Below are 20,933 nucleotides of genomic sequence, written 5' to 3'. Positions count from 1 at the left end.
TAGAAAGGAACTACAGTTTCCATGATCCTCCGGAGGGCGGGGATTCATGCTCTTTAAATGTATGGCATGGATCTCGCCTGTAAACATTAGGGTCAGATTCCCCAAGCTTGATTAAACGGCTGCTGCTTGTATTTAGATCCCGTGGAAATCAATGGGACAAATTAGTCATGACACCACCCCATTGATTTCAGTGGGGCTCAAAATAAACCCAGCTTAGGAGCTGTATCCCCATGAAATTCTTCTCAAGAGCAGAACCACTGACATTTATCAAACGTCGAGTTTGTCATCATGTCCATCAATTTCGGTGGGTTTACTCTTCGGAAGACGTAGATTTAGGGAGCGCTGCAGGAGGCGCCGCAACAATGATCCAGAAGGGAAGGCCGAGGGAGGGTCGCCCCGAAATTTGGTGTTGCACAGGGCAGCCGTTTCCACCCTGAGGCAGTAATGTTTCTGATACTAGTTGCCTGAAATTGCAGAACGGAAGTGCTCTCGTACTCTGATCTTGATCTGCTGGCTTGAGAACAGGATACAGGTCTTTATGGTCTGGACCTGAAGGCTCTTATGATGTTCATCCCACCAGATATAGGGAAGAGCCTGTGGAGGATGCTGATTCTTCCATTGCTGGGGGGTTGGACTCGAAGGCCCTTGGGGTCCCTTTCAACTCTACGGTTCTACTATGCAAGCATTTTGAAGCAAAATAGGGAGTGCAAAATGCCTGCTGTTGTCTGTGAGAGCTTGACAGATTAGTGATGTGTATGATGTGCAGCCTCATACTGCAACATGGTTTGAATCAAGAAAGTAGGGCTTGAGTCAGCACTGAGGTAACTGAGCATGTGACGACGGCAAATGACGAAATCAGGACTACACAAGCATGAGCAGAGAACAAAGAAATGTAAACAGCAAAAGAATGTAATTCAGATTTTTCTGTTTATAGAAAAGGACTGGGGTTCTCTGTTTAGAGACTGTCTCCGTCTTATTAGAATCATTCTATGGGGCTGTCCTTTGCTGCAGCAGAGAATAAACAGGGTGCCTAGCTGGGTGCCTTGCTTCTTGTATCTCGTGGTTGCATCTTTTTTAAAATCCTACCTGGGAACAAACACCTACATTGTGGGGGGTTGGACTAGATGACCATCAGGGTCCCTTCCAACTCCACAGTTCTGTGATTCTAGTTAACTCGAACAGGAGGCAGTAATGACCACCAACCAGGATGGCTTTGAGAAAGGAATGGAGAAATTCATGCAGAAGGCTATCAAAACCTACTAGCCACGATGGTTTTGCCCTGCCTCCATGATTGGAAGGCAGTAATACTCCTGAATACCAGTTGCTGGAAACCACCAAGGAGTGCTCCTGTGCTTGGGTGCTGCTTTAGAGTTTCCCACCGACATCTGGTTGAAGCAGGCTGTTGTGTTCTTGTAAAATTTTCCTTTGGTCTGATACAGCAGAGCTCATACGGTCTGACCCACCTGTTAACCATGAACATGTGCTAATGCTGACAAGCGCACCATGGGGTTTTTTAAGGTTTTTTTTTATTTAAATAAGGAGAATTCTTTCATATGGAAAGAGCTAATACAATCACATATTTGAAAGGAGAAACCATAGGAACTGAAATCAAGAAAAGGAAAGAGAGAGCTCGTTGCTGCCACCAGCCTGGCGATTTCTGTCATCAGAGACATCCAGTCCATGTTAAAAAGTTGTCCCAGAAAGGTTTTTTTTAAGGGGGGAAAAAAAACCACGTCGAACATTAAAAGATATTTTAAGTTGTCAGTTGTCATTTCAAATATATGGTCTACATGAAAAGACAAATAGAAGGAAAGGCCCAAAAAAGAAAAAAAAGTTTTACTGTACAGTTTGTGAGGTTAAAAGGAGTACAATACCCTCTTTCAGAAACGACAAATGCAATTTATACAGGACGAGGGGCATGGGGTGGGTGGGGAACTTGCTGCTTAAGAAATGTCTCAACATGCCAAAGCGAGTACCACACTGCTATTGCAATTCCCACATAACTATTCAGATGGTTACATCTTGTAGAAAAAAACCACTGGACACAAGTAGGTCTTAAGTTACAAGCATACTATATCCTAAAATAGGACCCAGACCAGTTTCATTCTTCCCACACCTAGCAGTTCCACTGCTTCAAAATGATTTGTTCATCTCATTTGATGAACCATGACATTAAGATGATTCTGCTTCATCTCATGAGCTTGTTTATCCATCCACACTCCCAATGGAAAAGGAGTTGCATCTTTGCATAAAATCAGAGGCTAACCATCACCACCACCCTGCATGCAACTCAAACTAGATGTAAGGGGTCCTTGCTGGAAGTTTGGGTGCAGCTGCCAGTTTAAAACAAAGAAAAAGGAGGCAACAGCTTAACTGCAAATCTATTCTTTTAAAAGTATAGCAAAAGGGGAGGAGAATTACATCAGTTTGGAGCAGTCTTTCAAGAGGGGCAGAGGGAGGTATGCTTTAACACAATGAGTGGGCAGGGCCACAAACATAAATGAAATTCAGCAGGCAGAGAATTGTGTGGCTGCTGTTCTCATGCTGCGCAGGAGCTAGCCACGGATTATTCAAGGACTGCTTAAGGACTGCTTCACTTGAACCTGTGCAACTTCACCTTTAATTTTAGAGGGATATGCTGCAGCCTTTTCTCTGCTCCACAACTGGCCACAAACCGTGGCGTGAAAAGTAGCTAAGAACTCACAAGAGGGAACCACTGCACAACGCAATGGAGGCGTAGAATCGAACACTATTTACACGTGACCGTAGCCGTAATAAAGCCTGCAGCTATGCCAGCTGGTTGGAAAACACAGTGATGCATCAGCTGCCATTGGGCTTACATGGCTGCCCCTTCTGCATCAGCCTCAGGAGCAAGACAATCCTGTCTTTGAGTGAAACATCTGCCGGAAGTAGAGGATGCATGCAGAGTCAGTTCCGGTGATAGGGGAGACTGAGGCAAAGCCCAGTCTTCTCTTCCATTGAATGGCAACAAAAATTACCCAGTTTGTGGAAGAGGAGCCCACTCACAGAGGATATCTCATCCACAACTGGTTTATTTCCATGGGTCAGCTGCCAGCACTATCACCAGAACTGACAAAGTCGCTGCACAAAAATGTAAGGAGGGAAGCAGAAGGCCACAGAGGTTTTATGAATCTGCTACCTCTTTCCAAATTGGTTATTATCCCCACCTTCAGCTGAAGAATGTAGCACTGAAATAATCAAGAGACAAATTTCAACTTCTTATTATTGATCCCCAACAGGTACTGTAAAAAACACAAAGTATATCTTTTTCTAAAGTGGAAGAAAAACAAGAAGACGTGGCAAAGAAGGGACATCATTTGCATTTTTGAAAAAACAAGGGTGTAAGGGGACAGCTTTCCATGTGAAAAACAAGTCATGTGAGCTGCAGGTAACAGTAATAATGCAAATTAAACCTGCCTGTCCCCAAAAAGAGGCAATGAAAAGTAAGAGGTTGCTTCTTGGCCTCTCCTTCACAGAGTAAATTCAGACATAATATATAAATAGAGCAGTGAAACATTTACTTATTTTTTCACCTAGACCTACAACATCAAATACGTATAAATAAATTCTAGTGTTTTGTCTTGTTAAAAGAGGGTGACTTCCCCCACCACCACCCCTCAATAGTAAGTACTGTATTTCTGATTAAATTTACACCAGGAGTTTCTGTGATATTTTGCATCTAGCAATAAACTCAAGCTCCACCAATGCCACCCTCCCCCTCGGCCTTGTGATTTGCAGAAGGACCATCTGAAAGTCATATACAAAAGAAATAACAAGGTTTGCGTCTTCTTTAAAATAAAATTAAAAGGGCATCACAAGAGCGCTAAAGGTGCAAAGCAATATGCTGGTGAGAGCAGGATTTGAGTTTGTTGAAATTTAAAATCAGTCACAGCCCACCCACCCACCCACCCCTAAAAAAATCCAAGGAAGCATTTTTATAATTGCTCATGATATTTCAAAGTAGCAGAGGCATCATGCAGAAGAAAAAGAGCAAGATTATCCGGGAAATATTAATGTCACTGTCTTTGAAAAGGTGGGGTGGGGACAGGGTGAGATTCAGGGGGTGAGGAAAGAACTTCTGCAACTCCAGTATTACTAAACTTCAAATCACTCTAAGATGCTAGAAGCATTGGGGGCAGCTCTGCCATCAAAACTAGAAACCCAAGAAATAACCCTCTTGCTCCCCAGGAATGGCAATTTTATAAATTTATTTAAAAGCACCATCTATCTCAAGCCCCTTCCACGGTTTTCTATGAAGGAAAACAAACACGCAGACACACACAAAACGGTGAAGAGGAAACATTGCCATGGCTGAGTTAAAACAAGCCTAGAAGTCAGGACTAAAGCTGTCCTATAAATGTCACGGTTTTTACCAAGCTTAAGAAATTAAAAACTCTTTTAAAAAAATTAAAATCCAGGAGGGTGTTCCAAATCTTGCAAATCCTCTCCCCACCACCTCTCGCAAATCCTTCTTAAATACATTCTTTGTTCAAAACATTTGTCTTTGGAGCCACCAGCAGAACAACCACCAGCAGAAAAAGGCCGTTAGGACAAATTTTCAAGTTACTGTCTACAAAAGAAAGAGAATTTTCCTTCTCCACTCTAGTGTTTTTAACAAGACAAATCTAAACAGGAAATAAGTGGAAGCAATTAGTCCACTTGAGACCTCTAGCATCTTTTAAAAACACAAAACCAGACATGAAAATGGAATCCAGTATAATCCTGCCTTCTCAGAGCATGGCCGCTTTGCAAGTTATGAAGAGGTTACGTTTGGTAGATACTAGAGTCACCCAAGTGCTCTAAAAGTAATTATTTGCAAAAGGGTGTGTGTTTGTGTGGATATGAGAGGGGAGAAGGAAGGAGGAAGGAAATAAAACTCTCCCACACACAGCGATTTCTTTCATTCACAAGGAATCAAGCCTTTGATCTGCTGTTGTGTGTTGTGCAGAAGGAGGCTTCTACCATTTTGCTTCAGTAGTGGGCATGCATCTCAGCTACCAAAAGAAGTCCACTGGGTGGCAGTGAACAAAGTTCTAATCAGAACAGACCTACTGAAATTAGCGTGCCTAAGTTAGTCAAGCCCATCAATTTCACGAGGTCTAACTGAAAACTGCTGACACTGGAATCAACCCAATGACTCTCAACTAACTCAGATCCCAGCAAGGCAAGAACTTCCTTGTGTAGAATCTTGAGGAGACCCCCTTGCTGCAAATCTAATTGCTTCCAGAATTTTTGTTTTTAAATATAAACAAAAACACCCCAACTCCACACAGATGATGACCAGATCGGGGTAGATCTCATGGAATAAACGTGCTGGCATTTCTGAAATGAGAGCAATGCTGGTTTTCTTGTTCTTTTTATACTGCAAGGGACAGGCAGGAGAAGAGACAACAACTGGACCAGCTACTGGACCTACTATAAATGCCTTTAATAATGGTTTTTACTTTTAAAGCAAGTTCTGCTTCTAGTTTAACAAAGGGAACTCAAGGGAAGAGGGAGGAAATGAAGCATGTCCTAAGCCATCAAATGCCTTTACCTATCCCAAGTGTGGGGAACCTGTGGCCTTCCATATGTTGCTGAACGACAACTCCCATCAACCCCAGAAAGCATGGCCAATGGCTAGGGATGATTATGGGAACCGTCATTCAACAACAGGGCCAAAAGGGTTCCCCACACATTTATCCTATATTTTACTTGAAAGGATTTTAAAGAGCCAAGGGCTAATCCCTGCCCATTGAGATCAAGCAGGCGCCTTCGTTGTACTCTTTTTGGCACCTGCTAAAAACATTCGTGTTTAGACAAGCCTACCCTGATGCTTAGAAAGTTGAGGTAATTTTAATATGTTTGAGCATTTTAACTTAGGGATAAAATGGGTTGTAATTTTGCCTCAATTTTATTGTGTCGTTTTTTTCACCTTTTGTAAACCGCTTTGAGGATTTTCTACAATCAAGTGGTATTTAAAGGTAAAGGGACCCCTGACCATTAGGTCCAGTCGTGACCGACTCTGGGGTTGTGGCGCTCATCTTGCTTTATTGGCCGAGGGAGCTTCCGGGTCATGTGGCCAGCATGACTAAGCCGCTTCTGGCCAACCAGAGCAGCGCACGGAAACTCCGTTTACCTTCCCGCCGGAGCGGTACCTATTTATCTACTTGCACTTTAACGTGCTTTCAAACTGCTAGGTTGGCAGGAGCAGGGACCAAGCAACGGGAGCTCACCCCGTCACGGGGATTCGAACTGCAAGCGGTATATCAATTTTATGAAATAAACAAATAAGGGCTAAGCATTGACACAGCCTCAATTTAAAAGGAGCGTAGAAAGCTTAACGTATCACACAGGAACTGTTTTCCATACATCCCCTCTGCCCAAAGTGGGAGCACCCAGGTACATGATTTAGATTTGGGGGAGGGGGGGTGTCATTTTTCAGAAGGCAAAGAGTAGAAGACAAGAAGAGAAGGAAATGCAAGTGAACTTAGAAACGTCCTGCTATAAAAACAAAGACACAGCATCCTGTTTTGCTTTAAAAACCTTGGAGGCCTTTTTTTTGTTATTAAAAAATAAAATAAAATCCAGCACACTCCTGATCTCGTTACCGCTCAGCTGACACAAAGAGGAGAAGGGTGGGCTCCATCCCCCCAAAAGCGGTCACTGCTATTTGCAAGTGGGAGCAAGGAAAAGGAAAGAACAAAAGCCACCAGAGCCACTCAAGTCATTTTCGGGGAGGGGGGACAGCAGCAGCGGTACAGCAGGAATGGTTGCCTTTTGTTGTTGTTATTTGAAAGCAAGCAGGTCCACATCAAAATCCACGGCTCAAAGAACTGCTTTGTTGGGAGGAGGACTCTGACGAGACCAACGCTTCAGGCAGCTGACAGATAAGTTGCAGTAAAGCCGGGGAGGGTGGCAAGGAGTCTCAGCACAGCCGGTGGCCAGGGTGGAAAATGTGGAGTGATTTGCAGAGCCTTCTCACTCTCTCTTTCTATGGTGTGTGTGGAGTATAACAAAGCTGACTGGCATCCTGGGGCTGGGGAAGAGGGTGGGTTGGTGGCATAGTTGCTTAGGCCTTGCTCTCCTCCACTTTGACCGCCTGAGGCTTGATGGCTCCCGTGCGCACCGGTTTAATCAGACTGGCAGAAGGGGGCTCTGGAAGTTTCACCACTCCAAGGCTGCCTTTGCTTTCGTCCAGTCGCTGTTTTGCCTGCTGGGATATATGAAGGAGAGAAAGAGGGAGAATATGAAAACAAAGGAAGGAATTGGGCACCTGAGAGATCATGCTTGACCTGCAAGCGCACTCAGTGCACTGAGACCCTCCAATCCCCTGCAATGAAAATATTTGCTTAGAATATAGTGATGCGGATTAAATCAGCCTTGCAAGTAAGTCTGGCATTTTTTATTTTTTTAAATACTAAGAGGCTAGTAGCCTGAGAGCTGCAAAGGGGGAGAAACCCCCTTCTCTGTGGCTAGCATGGAAATGCAAGCTAATTATTAAAAGAACAATAATGTACCCCTTCTAGCAAAGAAATGCTTTATTCTCTGTGGCCAGCATGGAAATGCCCACTCAGAGAATTATTCGTTTATATGTACATTCAGATTATTTGGGGCAGAGTGCTCCTAACCTTCAAAAGGATATTATTACTACTAATAACAATTTCATGTATATCTGTATTTTTCCTCCAAGTTCAAGGTAGTTATATGGTTCTCCCCTTCCTCATTTAATTCCCACCCACCCACCCCACAGCCTGGGAGGGTAGATTACGTGAACAGGCAGTGAATGACCCAAGGCTACCCAGTGAGCTTCTTGCTTGAGGCAGGGATTTGAAGTCTGGTCTCCCAACTCCTAGCCCAACACTCTAACCGCCACATCACACTGGCCCTCAGTGGACAGATGGGAGTGGAGGTGTCTCTGCCAGGAATGGGGAGCCCTACTGCCAAGTGGGGGAGCCCACTGATAGAAAGTGCCCCCACAGCACGTGTAAGAATAGAAAGTGGAAACTATGGCTGCTGGTACCCCCTAAATGGGCAGCTTAAGGGGTGGAATGAAGTTCTGGGATGCTACGGGACCCAGAATAACGTCTGCAGCAGAAGGGTTTTCAGGTGTCACAGGCCTTTGATCAGGAACCCTGTGAAGGGCATATCCTTAACATACATATAACACACATTGAAAGAACACAGCTTCCTCCCCACAATCCTGGTAATGGCAGTTTACACTCTATAAAGCTACAATTCCCAGCACCCTTAACAAACAATAGCTCCCAGGATTCATCTGGGGAAGTCATTTGTTTTAAATGTATATGCTCTGGATGTGACCCAAGCCTCATCCAAGTTTCAGGTGAAAAGGGGCAAGAGTAGGCCTTTCCCAGAATCCTCCTGGCCCAGAAAACCAGGTGACAGTAGAGCCAATCTCAAGCCACCGGTTTCTGCTGCTTGCCTCACGTCCCACCTGCCCTCGTCTCATTGGTCCCTGCTCACCCCTTGGCAGCCATTGTGAAGAGGAATGTGGCAGCCATTGTGGCAGCCATTTTTGTGAGGACTACATACATACAAGGGAGCTTTTGCCTTTATTCTTACCTGCTGGATATAATGCCCCTGCACAGAGTTCATATTGACGGCCGGTCCAGAGGGCTTCCCACTGGGGCTGGCAGAATTAGGCCTGCAGGGGGCGAAAAGAAAACACACACACGCACACAGACAGACACATACACACACAAAGGTTAAGACAGAGCAAGCAAAGACAGAGGGAATCACCACCTCAAAAATCAAGAACGAGCTCAGCAGGCAGGCCCCGGAGGGGGCAATCACAATTAAAAGAGGGTTGCCTGTGGACTCCACAATTTTTTTTATCCACCTCACAGATGTTCAAGTGTTTGCCAGGAGTCAGGGGCATGTTCCCCCCACCACGAGTCCTGTTTCATTTTACCTACCTCCCCACACTTCTGGAGCCCCGACATGTCCAGCACAATGCTCACCAACGATCCTTTCTCTGCTGAAATGTCAAAATTCCACCACAAAACAAAACAAAAATCAAATCAAATGCCGGCTGCCGGAACTGCGCAAATCCAGTGCCTCAGAGAGTCAAGACCCTTAATTTCATGTAACGCATCCCACAGACAAACAAAGTGCAGGAATGAAACACAGATAAACTAAACAGCCCAAAAGAGGCAAGGAAGGAGGCTCTGTGTCTCACATCCACACTGTACATTTAAAGTGCAATGATACCAAGTCACAGCTTTCCCCCAATGATTCAGGAGAGCTATTTATTAAAGCTGCTTATAGTATTTATTATACCTTCCCCTTCATTCCCCTCACAGAGCTACAATTCTCAGAGTTACCTGGGAATTGAGTGCTAAACCACTTTGGGAATAGTAGCTTTGTGAGGAGAATTAAGGGTCTCTTAACAACTTTCAGCACCCTTAACAAACTACAACTCTCATAATTCTTTTCGGGAAGCCATGATGTTTAAAGTGGTATCATAAGGCTTTATATGTAAGCTGTGAATGTGGCTTCAGTTACGGAAATGCCTTAAGCAACTCAAGAGGTTGGCATAACATTACTGAGTAAAATTCCTAGAAAATGTGACATTTGGGGTTGGATAATGAATCTCAGACCCAGAGGCCAAATGCAGTGTCCAAGGCCTTGCTTTCTGGCTCTCAGGACTTTCTCCAGGCCACACCTTCTCAGTGGTCTTGCCCTGCACCCTCCTTGAGTCTTTTTGCCTGGCTGGAATGTGTCCCTTGAACTGAGATTGTGCCTTTGCTTGTTTGGATGGGAGGACAGAGAGGTGTTTGTACATGCAGAAATTAGTCAACTCTACAAAAGTAGTGTTTATATTCATTGCTCTAATCCCTTTTGTCTCAGGCCCTGACTACCACCAGTATATGGCTCCCTGAAGGTGATCCATAAGTACTCAGAGCAGGTCTACTGAAATCAATGTAACGTTAGTCATGTCCATCAATTACAATGGGTCTATTCTGAGTAGGACTAACATTGGATGCAAGCGGGAATTCCCAGACCCCAAGAGGAGTGCCCTTGTTCAGCCTATTAACAGTAGCCATTGAAATTTCTTTGAGAATAAAATATGGGCCATTATGGAGTCATTTCCTTTACCCAGCCCACTTCTGCATCTGGCTCCTAGAAGGCTGCCCATGAGGAAATGTGGCCCCCACCTCTGATTTAGCACTCTGGTGCGCATGAACCTCAGTGTTAGGTATGAAGTATACCTTGTGACTTAAAAACCAAGGGTTGCTTTCAACTAAGCCCTACTCATGGTAGACCCATTATAATTAATGAACCCAAGTTAGTCATGTTTATTAACTTCAGTAGGTATACTCTGAGTAGGACCAGCACCAGATACCACCCAAATTCTGGTTTACTGAGCAGACCAGCTTCATAAACCATGGGTTGAAGCTGGCTTGTTAAGAACCTGACTAGGGTTGTTTTAAATCACAGTCTGTGGTCTCTATGCAAGGACAACCCAAGATTCATGGAAACTGAAACTACACAGAGCAGAAAGCTTTCTCCTGGACACATGGGAGGAGAGAGCAACTGAGCCTCACTTAGGCTCATTCCCGCTCATGCATGTAGTACTAAACCATGGTGACATGAGGACCAGCTCAGCCTGACTGGCTCTTTTACATCAAGTGTAGGGGGACCTGTAGCTCTCCATCAACCCCAACCAACCAAGTTCAAGCAGGCAAAGGATTATGGATCCAACCCAATGGATCTGAAGCAAGCTTTTTAGATCAGGTGTGGGGAACCTGTGACCATCCAGATGTTGCTGGACTACAACTTCCATCATCTGAGACCACTCTTGTGTTGCTTGGCTGGGGCTGATGGGAGTTGCAGGCCAACCACACAGCTTCTCCATCCCTGTGCTACCAAAGTAAATGTGCAGGAAGCATCCCCATCCAGGTTAGAGGAAAGGCAAGCTGCCTTGTACAGAGTCAGAACACTAGTCAACCTAGCTCAATACTATCTAGTCTGAAAGGCAGTGGTTTTCAGAGAGCGAGTCTACCTGCCATCCTTACCTGGAGATGCCTTTAAGAATTGAACCAGGAACCTTCTGCATACAAAGCAGATGCTCTGCCCCTGAGCTAGGATCCTTAGTCAAATAATGCTATCAATATCCACAGCTATTTATACAGCCAATTAAAATGCCAAGCAATCATAATTGTTGACAGCGGGACAGGGAAAATGGTTTCAGAAGGGGAATCTTTCACACTGGAGATGCTGGGGATTGAATCTGGGACCTTCTGCAGGCAAAGCAGGTGGAATATTATTTACCCACAGTCTTTCCCTTCTGTAAGCAAAAACGGGGGGGGGGTGTCTTTTTAAGGTTACACTTCCCCTCTGCAGATTTTACGACTGTATTAGAAATAATAAAATGTTTAAAATCTGCAAATGAGAAATTCAGGGGCACCTTTTCAGGAGATCATTAAAATAAAACCTGATTAAGCTAACTGGATCTCACTAAATGCAACTCAGAGGAGACCCAATGAAATTAAGGTTAGGCATAGCCATCAATTTCAGTGGATTGACTGAGTAGAACTAACACTGGATAGAACCCCTAAATAAACCTAGTTTAACATACAAGTTTCTTAAGATTAGAATTAAATTAACAATTTTCATAGGCATTTATACATGCAAATTTGGGAGGGGGGACCTTTCCCTTTCCCTGCTCTCTCTCCATCCCACTCAACAAAAATAAACCTGCAGTAATCAAAACTGTATTTCACCTGTATGTGTGAGGCGATGGAATGGACCCTGCTGTGGGAGCATTCTGTTTTGCATCTGCAAAGTGGAATCCTTTCATTTCTACATGCGAGGACTGGAAGGAGAAAGGAACAGGTTGCAGGGTTATTTCCTTTTCACAAAAATACTTCACCATCTTGAGGATGGGAAAGAGATTCTGGCTCAGTTTCAGACATTATCCCAAACCATAGGCCCCAGCTGCACTATACATTTAAAGCAGTTATCATGCCATGTCCAACAGTCATGGCTCCCCACAGACCAAAGAATCCTGGGAGCTGTACTTTGTTAAGGGTGCTGAGAGCTGTTAGGAGACTCCTGCTCTCTTCTCAGAGCTACAATTCCCAGAGTGGTTTAACAGTCAATTCCTCTTTGCAGGGAACTCCAGGAACTGTAGCTTTGTGGAGGGGAATTGGGGATCTTCTAAGAACTCTCAGCTCACCTAACAAACTACACTTCCCAAGATTCTTTGAGCGAAGAAAAGACAAGACATGCCTTAAATGTACAGTGCAGAGGGGACACGACAGTCACAATTACAGACCAATTCTCTTCCATGACGCAGGTGGGGACGCAGGTGGTGCTGTGGGTTAAAGCCTCAGCGCCTAGGGCTTGCCGATCGAAAGTTCGGCGGTTCGAATCCCTGTGGCGGGGTGCGCTCCCGCTGCTCGGTCCCAGCGCCTGCCAACCTAGCAGTTCGAAAGCACCTCCGGGTGCAAGTAGATAAATAGGGACCGCTTACCAGCGGGAAGGTAAACGGCGTTTCCGTGTGCGGCTCTGGCTCGCCAGAGCAGCGATGTCACGCTGGCCACGTGACCCGGAAGTGTCTCCGGACAGCGCTGGCCCCTGGCCTCTTAAGTGAGATGGGCGCACAACCCCAGAGTCTGTCAAGACTGGCCCGTATGGGCAGGGGTACCTTTACCTTTACCTTTCTCTTCCATGACTTTGTCTTATCTCCTTACCACACTGTGGAGGAATGAGCTCTACATGTTAGGGATACATTGTGTGGCAAAGTACTTCCTACTGTCTGTCCAGAATCTACTGCCAAACAAATTCACTCTGGATGACCTCGAGTTCTACTGCAGTGGCAGAGGTGGGATTTGAGTCTCTCCTGATCATTCATGACTTTATAAAAACCTGTTTCACATCTCTCTCTCTCTCTTTTGGTCATCTTTCTCCCCACCCCCAACCTTTGAGATAAGTAAGAAAATGCAAGTTGCTTGGCAAATGACAACTGCGAGGTAACTGGAAGCCAATGCAGATCTTGTTAACAGGCTTGCCACGCTCCTAAATCTGTCAGGAGATGAGATGCCATATGAATTGCTTGAAGGTTCTTGGAATGAGTTCAAGGGCAACTCCATGCAGGGTGCATTATTGTAGTGTAGCCTTGAGGTTGTGAATTTTAAAAAGTATGTTAATAATAGAAATAGGTTATTTTTTTAAAAAAAAATCAATTAACATATATACACACCCTGTGGGTCCTTACCTCCCTGCTCGAAGCAAGGACAGGCGGCTGAGAGCCAGGCGAGAGAATTCTGCGAGGAGCTCCAACAGACAGGTTCTGGCCTTGGGGGAGCTGGATGGACTGTGGCAATATCAGGGGCTGTTGGCCAGAACCGTAACGGGCCATCGGGAGCTGGGAGCCCGGCATTGACATTGTTAGCTGCGTGTTAATGAGCAGACAGTTACTTGAGAGGCAATAATGAGAAGTAGCCACAATGCTGCTTCCCAGGGACCATAAAAGTTTTGGCGTTGGGAATAGCTAATTCCCAAGATAAAAACTTTTTATCTCTTGAGAAGTGCCTAGGGGACCCCCCCCCCCCGGTCTCTTCTCACCAACCCCTCCCCTGGATCATCCCACCCAAACAAAGAATGCACACACACACACACACCACTTTTCCAAGGAATCTGGCAAAATAATTCACCTGAGCCTTGAAACGCACATAGAGATGAAAGAGGAAACGAGAAAGAACCTTGTTCTTCCAACTTCCGCCTTCTGTTCTATGCACTTTTCACGGGGCAAAAGACAACCACCAGCACCACACCACTGATACAATTTTTTTGCTGTAGTCACTTAGTAGCCTTCTATCTCCTACAGCAATTGCATTTATTCTCTGTATAGAAGATTACTATCAATGAATTGTTTGATTCTTGTATTTCTGTTTTATATGAGCTATGTACTGAGTGAACCTACAAACTACTAAATTTCTAGCTTATCTGTCTGCATGAAGGAAAGGTAATGTAACGGAGCAAGACAGTTTTAACCCCTTGACTGGTGGCCTCTCTTTCTGTATGCGTGCTATGAGCTAATGACGTATTGTGTTTGAAAAAACCCTGTAAAAGCATTGTTAAAATGTGTCTCTGGGGCAGTTCCCTAAACTGGTGGTTCACTGAACTACTGGTTTTGGAGGCTGCCCTACTGCAACAGCTCCTCTAACAAATTGGGTCCCCACCGGATGATGAGTTTGTATATCTCTCTTGGTTGCGTTTTTCTTTAAGGTGTTATTCCCTCACCTGGGCATGAACCATTAAGATGTGGCTTACAAGTAAATTCTTACCACATCATGACCAAAGGAGCAGCAAGAGGGGAGGGGGCTAAGAGGCTTTGTAGGGACCAAAGGAAGCTCTCAAGGGCGCCACTGGGCGCATGGGAGTACCACTGGTGATCCCTGGTTTGAACCATGTTTCCTGGATCATACGCAATGATGAGCCAGGAAAGTGAAATTAAACCATGGTTTATCCGCCTTCCCAGCCGCACATGAGGAAGAAATGAGGGGAGAGCATATACAGAATGCCCAACCACTAATTCCTTCCTCCAGCCAACGGTAATGTTTGCTGATATTTAATACTTTTCACAAAAAAGATGCTTTGTAGTGGTGAAAGGATTCTGCAGGGATAAAACCTCCCCTCCCCATCTGCCTCTCAGTTTCCTCCAACCGTGTCTACAAGAGTATCTCATCCCGAAGTCTTCTGTTTGCTATAAAAGGATTAAGCCGCACACCAACTTTCCGCCAAATTATCTTAAGTGCTTCAATGCCAGATGGCCTTTCAAAGGGGCCTTCCCAAACCTGTTACCGTTTGTTTCCTGAAAGCAACGAGTGTCTTGAAGAGCCACATTAAAAACATGCTTGCTGTTGCAGCTGGATCAATTTACTCCTCATATATTCCAATTTTAAAAGGTAAGAGAAGCATAGCTCAGAGACGCTGAAAGCAATCTGACGTCTGAACAACTCACACAGGTAAAACTGGGGTGTTCAGATAAAAGCAACCAGGTCTATACAGGGGTGGCGAAGCCTCAGGCTCAGGGGCTAACTGCAGCCTCCCCATCTGGCTCTTGGCTCCCTCCCCAGGTCACCAGTCCTGTTGCTGCAGTTCTTTTGTTTGACTGGAATGTGTCCTCGATTATGCTGGATGGCAGTGGGGGTGGCAGAAGGAGCCTCCACACACACACACACACACACACACACACACACACACCCTTCCACATGACTGGAATGTAGACTACTATTATACACACAGGTCCTGCTTTCCAAACATAATGTGTTCCCAGGAAATTGTTCATTAGGTGAGCTGATGATTTCCATTATTTCCTATGGGAACCTTTCTAGTACATGCTTTCTTCCTCCATACTTTTTGCCTGAAGCTGCTGCAAAAGCCAAACAAAAATGGGATTCGTCTGATCTCCCTCCCTTTCTGCTCGAAACTGCTGCTGCCGACCAGCCATTTGGCTAACTAAATCAGCCATTTGTGTTGTGAGCTTTGGGTGTTAATTCTTTGTGTCTGGATAACTAAGATTTCAGAGAGCAAGTGTTCTGGTAGCGGGACCTGCATGTACAAAGAACCACACACACACAAAACTGGAGATGCTCCCCAACCCCACCTCTATACTTCTGTGCCAGTTCTAAAACAGCAAACTAAGCAACTTTTGAAAACCATCTGTGTCCATGAAACCCCTCTGGTACAAACAGAAGAATATCAGCACCTGTCTACTCTACTATCTTTTTAGACATGTGCAAAGGCAAGCTTCATGTCTCAAGCCACATTTTGGCAAATGTTTTTCCAGGCAGGAAGCTAGCAACTCCTTATCAATGAAAGCACAGGAGTGGGGGGGGGGTTTGGGAAGAGACAGAATGATACGCACACTGAGCACCAGCCTCATGACAGCAGCAGAGCCCTGACCTGTGTAAGCTGCGATTCCATCATCTGTGAGGCTCCCATACCGGGAGCCTGGTTGATCTGGCCTTCATACACCAGGGTCTGGCTCCCGTTAACTGGCTGATAAGGGGATCCGGATTGAGTTTTCACCATTTCCAAAGGCTGCATGCCTGGGAAGGCGGAATATGGAGGCTTCAGGGCAGTGCCCCCAGTCAGGACCACGGTGTTGGGTTGGGAGAGGCTGGGATGCATGTAGACCTGAGACCTAAAAGGATGCAAGGCAGATGTGCACAAACCTCAGTGTTTGCCTTGAGTTTGCTGATACCTTCCTTTCGTGCATAGGTGGTACTGTTTTGGCCACGTCTGAGTGAGACATTGAGGTAGGATTTAGGAATGTTGGCTGCCAGCTCTGGGTCTCTGCTATTCATATCCAACTTCTATGCTCCAAGTTATGTACACAGTATATTTTACAACTCTATAAAGTCCTGTGCCAAGAGGAGAATTCCGTATCCTGTGCAAATTCATTTAATTGTGTTTTGCCCAGCCTTCTTGGGCCTCAGGGCCCTTTTGTGTATCTGAGAAACTGTTGTGGGGACCACAACATTTCACAGAAGGGAAAACAGGTAATTCTAAGAACCTTCTCTCTCTCTCTCTCTCTCTCTCTCTCTCTCTCTCTCTCTCTCTCTCTCTCTCTCTCTCCCTCTCTCACACACACACACACACACACACACAAAACCACCACCAACATAAACAAGCATCCTATCTACACACTTAAAATAAATAATAGAGACCAAAAAAGCACGGAATGCCTGTCCCCCCCATAAAAAACCCCAAACAAATGTTTTTTAAAAATGGGTTGATCAGAGCAGAGGGGCCAAGCGGGTAGTAGTTTAAGGGTACCAGTCTGGGACCCCAGATGTAGGGTTGTAGTCAATGCTAGTCCCACCCAGAGTAGACCTACTGAAATTAAGTCGTGACCCACTCATTTCAGTGGGTCCAAACAATCAATCATCAAACATTTATATAATTTCCATTCTGCTTCCACTACTAAGAAAACCTACTGCTAATTTCCCTTGCTTATGTGAAAAAGGGGTGTGGGGGTCCCCCCCCTAAAAGCAGCATTTCATTCTCTGAAGAAGTCGATTGAGCCCTAGCCGACTGGGGTGGGGGGAGGGAGAGAGGGGAGGAAGGAGGGACTTGCTTGGGATCCCATTACCTGAAGGGCTGGATTGAGCTATAGATCTCCTGGGACTGTGAAACAGGAAGGCCACCTCTCAGACTTAGTTGAGCCTGGGCTTGCAAGGACGTGTGAAGAGAGAGGGGGATCTGCTGAGCAGCTGCAGCCTACAAAGAGTATGAAAAAACAACAAGAAGGTGAGATCAAGGCAGCAAGCTTCCTGGACCAAAAGGGAAGGAAAGCATCTTGTGGCGCAGACTACCATTTCTGCCTCCATGAAAACCTGCTGCTCTTGACTTCATATCCCTCTCCCTCTTTGGGTTCCCTCCTCTCTATTATTTACTGGCAAATACCCATCAGGTGATGGCATTCATGGCTTCAAGCCTCTTGGCAGGCAGTTGGAATTATTCAAAAGCACTCAAAACTCTCTGATTTTGGCAACAACAGGCAAAAAATGAGCTACAGCTAGGTGCATGCAGCAGAGCTAACACTCTAAGTCTGATAAATGCCAACTTTCACATGCGAGCACTGCCAATCCCACATAGAATTCTGCAAAAGTCTAAAAAGAGGTATATCTATTTCTTCACTTTTAGGCAGATGGTAGGGGAGGCTGCTGCTGTAGCTATCAACGTTCACCAGCACCATCTCAGTGTTTTGAGACGAGCCCCCAAATCTGCCTGGCAGCTCTGTCATCATGCAAGATTGTCAAAGGTTTTTATTCCTTTTTGTTTTTGCACCTTGTCTTGCTGTTTGCTGTTCTGGACTCATTTTGGAGGCAGGGCAGGGTAAAAATCCAGGGCCGTATGCAACACTTTCTGTCTGCCAGTGGACGGGCGAGCTTTAATGTTAAGTAGAGGAGGAATCCAACACAAGAGCTGCAACAGCAGAAACTTGCCAGGGAACAGGCTGTGCAATGTTTTGTGCAACTAAGTCACCAGCAACCTGCTTGGATGCATTCTCTTGCACAGCAATGTTCCACCACTGGTGCAAAACATTTTTGCCAGTGGAAACACATATACCGCTAAGGGGATTTAACTCAGTGCTACATTGGTTAAAACTCCTTAGAATCAGCCATCAACTTTTCCAGGTCCAGGATCCACCTTTAACCCAAAAATGTATCTGAGGACCTGTTTCTTAATCTCCTGCCCCTATATATTTGTTCACCCGTGGTGCTGCTGCCATGACCTACCACAGAAAGGACAACAGCCCAGTGGTGGATCTCAACCCACCAGTCAAAGACCAATGCCTTAGATGGTGATGATTTTGAAGATAATAACACTCCTTGATAACACATTTGCACAAACGCAGCAATAAGAACAACCTCCCTTAATAATACATATGCACAGGCCCAGTCATAATAAATAAAATATTAACAACGTTCCTGGATAACATATCTGCACAGACCCAGTTGACTTGCCTGCTGGTAGCTCTGCTGTTGGGGTATTGTCTGGGGGACGAGACGTGGCTGGCTGGCAAAGACGTGTCCATCTAGATACAGGGGTGGGATGTGGTTACCTAGAATCATATATTTTTCAGAGAGAGGAGGGAAATGGCAAACAGTTAATCCCATTCACTCCAGAGAGGCGGGGAAGTGGGTAGAAGAAGGCGTTTCTGCTCACCATCTCCCTTCCACCCGGCCATCAAAGATACAGGGGTCCCACCCCATACTGAACTCCAGAATCCTACTTCTGCACTCCTTTGCCATAACGGTCCTAAATGCAAAGGGAGGCAGGTTAATGGGGCAGGAAAAGAAGGGGGAAAGTGACCTACGAAAAGGGCACACACGTCTGTCCTCTCTTTCCCACCTGTTTTGAGTATTCCTAGACTGCCCTTCATATGACTGGATAAAAAGCTTTCAGGGAATACAAGCAAATAGCATTTCCTTTCACCAGACAAACTTCCACATTATGGATCTCAAAGGGTTGCAAATCTGATGCCGGTCCTACTCAGGGCAGACCCACTGAAATGAATGGACATAACCCATTTAGTCTTATTGATTTCAATGGACCTGTTCCAAGTAGCACACAACCCGTAGCAAAGTATTACTAGAAATCATGACGTAATTGGAATGGGTTGTATCCTACTAGTGGTCTTGCTCAAAGCAGGCTCACTGAAATTAATGGAAATGACTAACGGAGGCCCCATCTGCTCAGTACATTTAAAGCATTAAGATACCACTTTGATAAGTTATGGTTTCCCCAAAGAACCCTCAAAGTGTGGTTTGTTAAGGGTGCTGAGAGTTGTAAGAACACCCCTATTCCCCTCCTAAAGCTACAATTCCCAGAGTTCCCTGAGAAGAGGGACTGACTGTTTAACCACTCTGGGAATTGCAACTCTGAGAAAGGAACAGGGGTCTCCTAATAACAAACTACAATTCCCAGCATTCCTTAGGGAAAGCCATTGACAGTTCAAAGTGGTATAAATAGTGATGTAAATGTACAGTGCAGAAGGAGGCTATTTTAGGTCTGTTAATTTCAATGGGTCTGGTCTGAGGAGGACTAGTACTGAATACAACCTGAAGTATTCTATTTGAACATATATATGATAAAAGGATATAGATATAGATATGACCAATACATATATATGACCAGTACAAAATCTGTTTACATCTTATTGAAATAGACACAACCCACAACCAGATGGGTTGGAAATAGTAGGGGAAGGGGATAATATAACGCAAAACATGGATATCTGTTAATACCCAAACATCTAATGTGGTGTAGTGGTTAGTGTCTTGGACATGGGAGACCAGAGTTCAAATCCCCTACTCAGCCATGAAGCTCACAGGGTGACCTTCGACCAGCCATTGCCTCTCAGCTTAACCTACCTCACAGGGTAGTTGCAGGGATAAAATGAAGAGGAGCCCGCTGGAGGAAATGTGGGATATAAATGTAATAAACAAAACAAAACAAAATACGGTAGAGGCGGCTAAAAACTTTTAAAACTATAAAGCAGAGTAAGTAACATTAATTTAAAATGCCTAGGGAAATAATAATTTAAAATAAATATTGTAACCTGGGACTGAACTGATGGCAATGTGGTACCAGTCGTATCTCATTGGAGAGGACACGCTAAACTTGAGGGCGCCACCACAGAAATGGCTGTTTCCTTTGCAGCGACATAACACACTTCCCCAAGGGAAGGTACTCAGAAAACAGACAACATTAAGACACCTTAAGGCTACTCAACTGACCATCTTAAGACAGGGCAGGCGTATTTTGAAGAGATGCTATTTCAGGTATTTGGGTTCCAAGACACATACAATGTTAATAGGTAAACGACAGCATCATGCACTGGGATAAAAAGCAAAGAGGCAGCCAGTGCTGTTTTTTCAAAAGTGATGTGATATGAATTCATGTGGTTGAATCAAATCCTGCACTCCCTGCACCTTCCATCTTGTCTTCAACAGCAGACGCACATAGATTACATTACAGTAATCCAACCAGAATGTTATTGGAGCATAGATCACTGTGACCAGGTCATCCCTGTCTAGGAAAGGCTGCAGGAAGCAAACTAGCTCAAGCTAGTAAACCAGTGCCTCATGCTACCAAGGGCACTGGGGCATCAAATGACAACACTGGAACAGGTTTTGCAAGTCTATGTGAGTGTTTGGATTGAGTTCAAGGTTACTTTTTATACAGTGGTACCTCTGGTTACGTACTTAATTCGTTCCGGAGGTCCGTTCTTAACCTGAAACTGTTCTTAACCTGAGACACCACTTTAGCTAATGGGGCCTCCCGCTGCTGCCGCGCCATTTCTGTTCTCATCCTGAAGCAAAGTTCTTAACCCGAGGTACTATTTCTGGGTTAGCGGAGTCTGTAACCTGAAGCGTCTGTAACCCGAG

General features: G+C 45.0%; 1 protein-coding gene across 13 annotated transcripts in view; it reads right to left on the bottom strand.

Annotated features, from left to right (window-relative positions):
• Positions 1 to 3,226: 3,226 nt before the first annotated feature.
• Positions 3,227 to 20,933, bottom strand: part of PRRC2B (proline rich coiled-coil 2B) — a gene marked incomplete at its 3' end in the record, with an annotated part of 67,611 nt that continues 49,904 nt past the window's right edge. For 3 of the 13 annotated variants that reach the window (XM_079962505.1, XM_079962510.1, XM_079962513.1), the window contains exons 26-33: positions 18,709 to 18,801; positions 18,507 to 18,604; positions 17,129 to 17,256; positions 15,937 to 16,177; positions 13,229 to 13,420; positions 11,748 to 11,839; positions 8,584 to 8,665; positions 3,227 to 7,216 (exon numbers count right to left, since the gene is read on the bottom strand). In XM_079962505.1, the coding sequence (XP_079818631.1) occupies positions 7,073 to 7,216; positions 8,584 to 8,665; positions 11,748 to 11,839; positions 13,229 to 13,420; positions 15,937 to 16,177; positions 17,129 to 17,256; positions 18,507 to 18,604; positions 18,709 to 18,801 (1,070 nt within the window). Of the gene's footprint in view, positions 7,217 to 8,583; positions 8,666 to 8,936; positions 8,999 to 11,743; positions 11,840 to 13,228; positions 13,421 to 15,936; positions 16,178 to 17,128; positions 17,257 to 18,506; positions 18,605 to 18,708; positions 18,802 to 20,933 lie in introns of those variants that run through there. The other 10 variants (XM_079962514.1, XM_079962509.1, XM_079962516.1 and 7 more) reach the window with 9 other exon arrangements.

This window comes from Podarcis cretensis, assembly GCF_951804945.1.
Source record: "Podarcis cretensis genome assembly, chromosome: Z".
NCBI lineage: Eukaryota > Metazoa > Chordata > Lepidosauria > Squamata > Lacertidae > Podarcis > Podarcis cretensis.
Note: the sequence above shows the minus strand (reverse complement) of the source record. Positions and strands in the feature narration are given on the sequence as shown.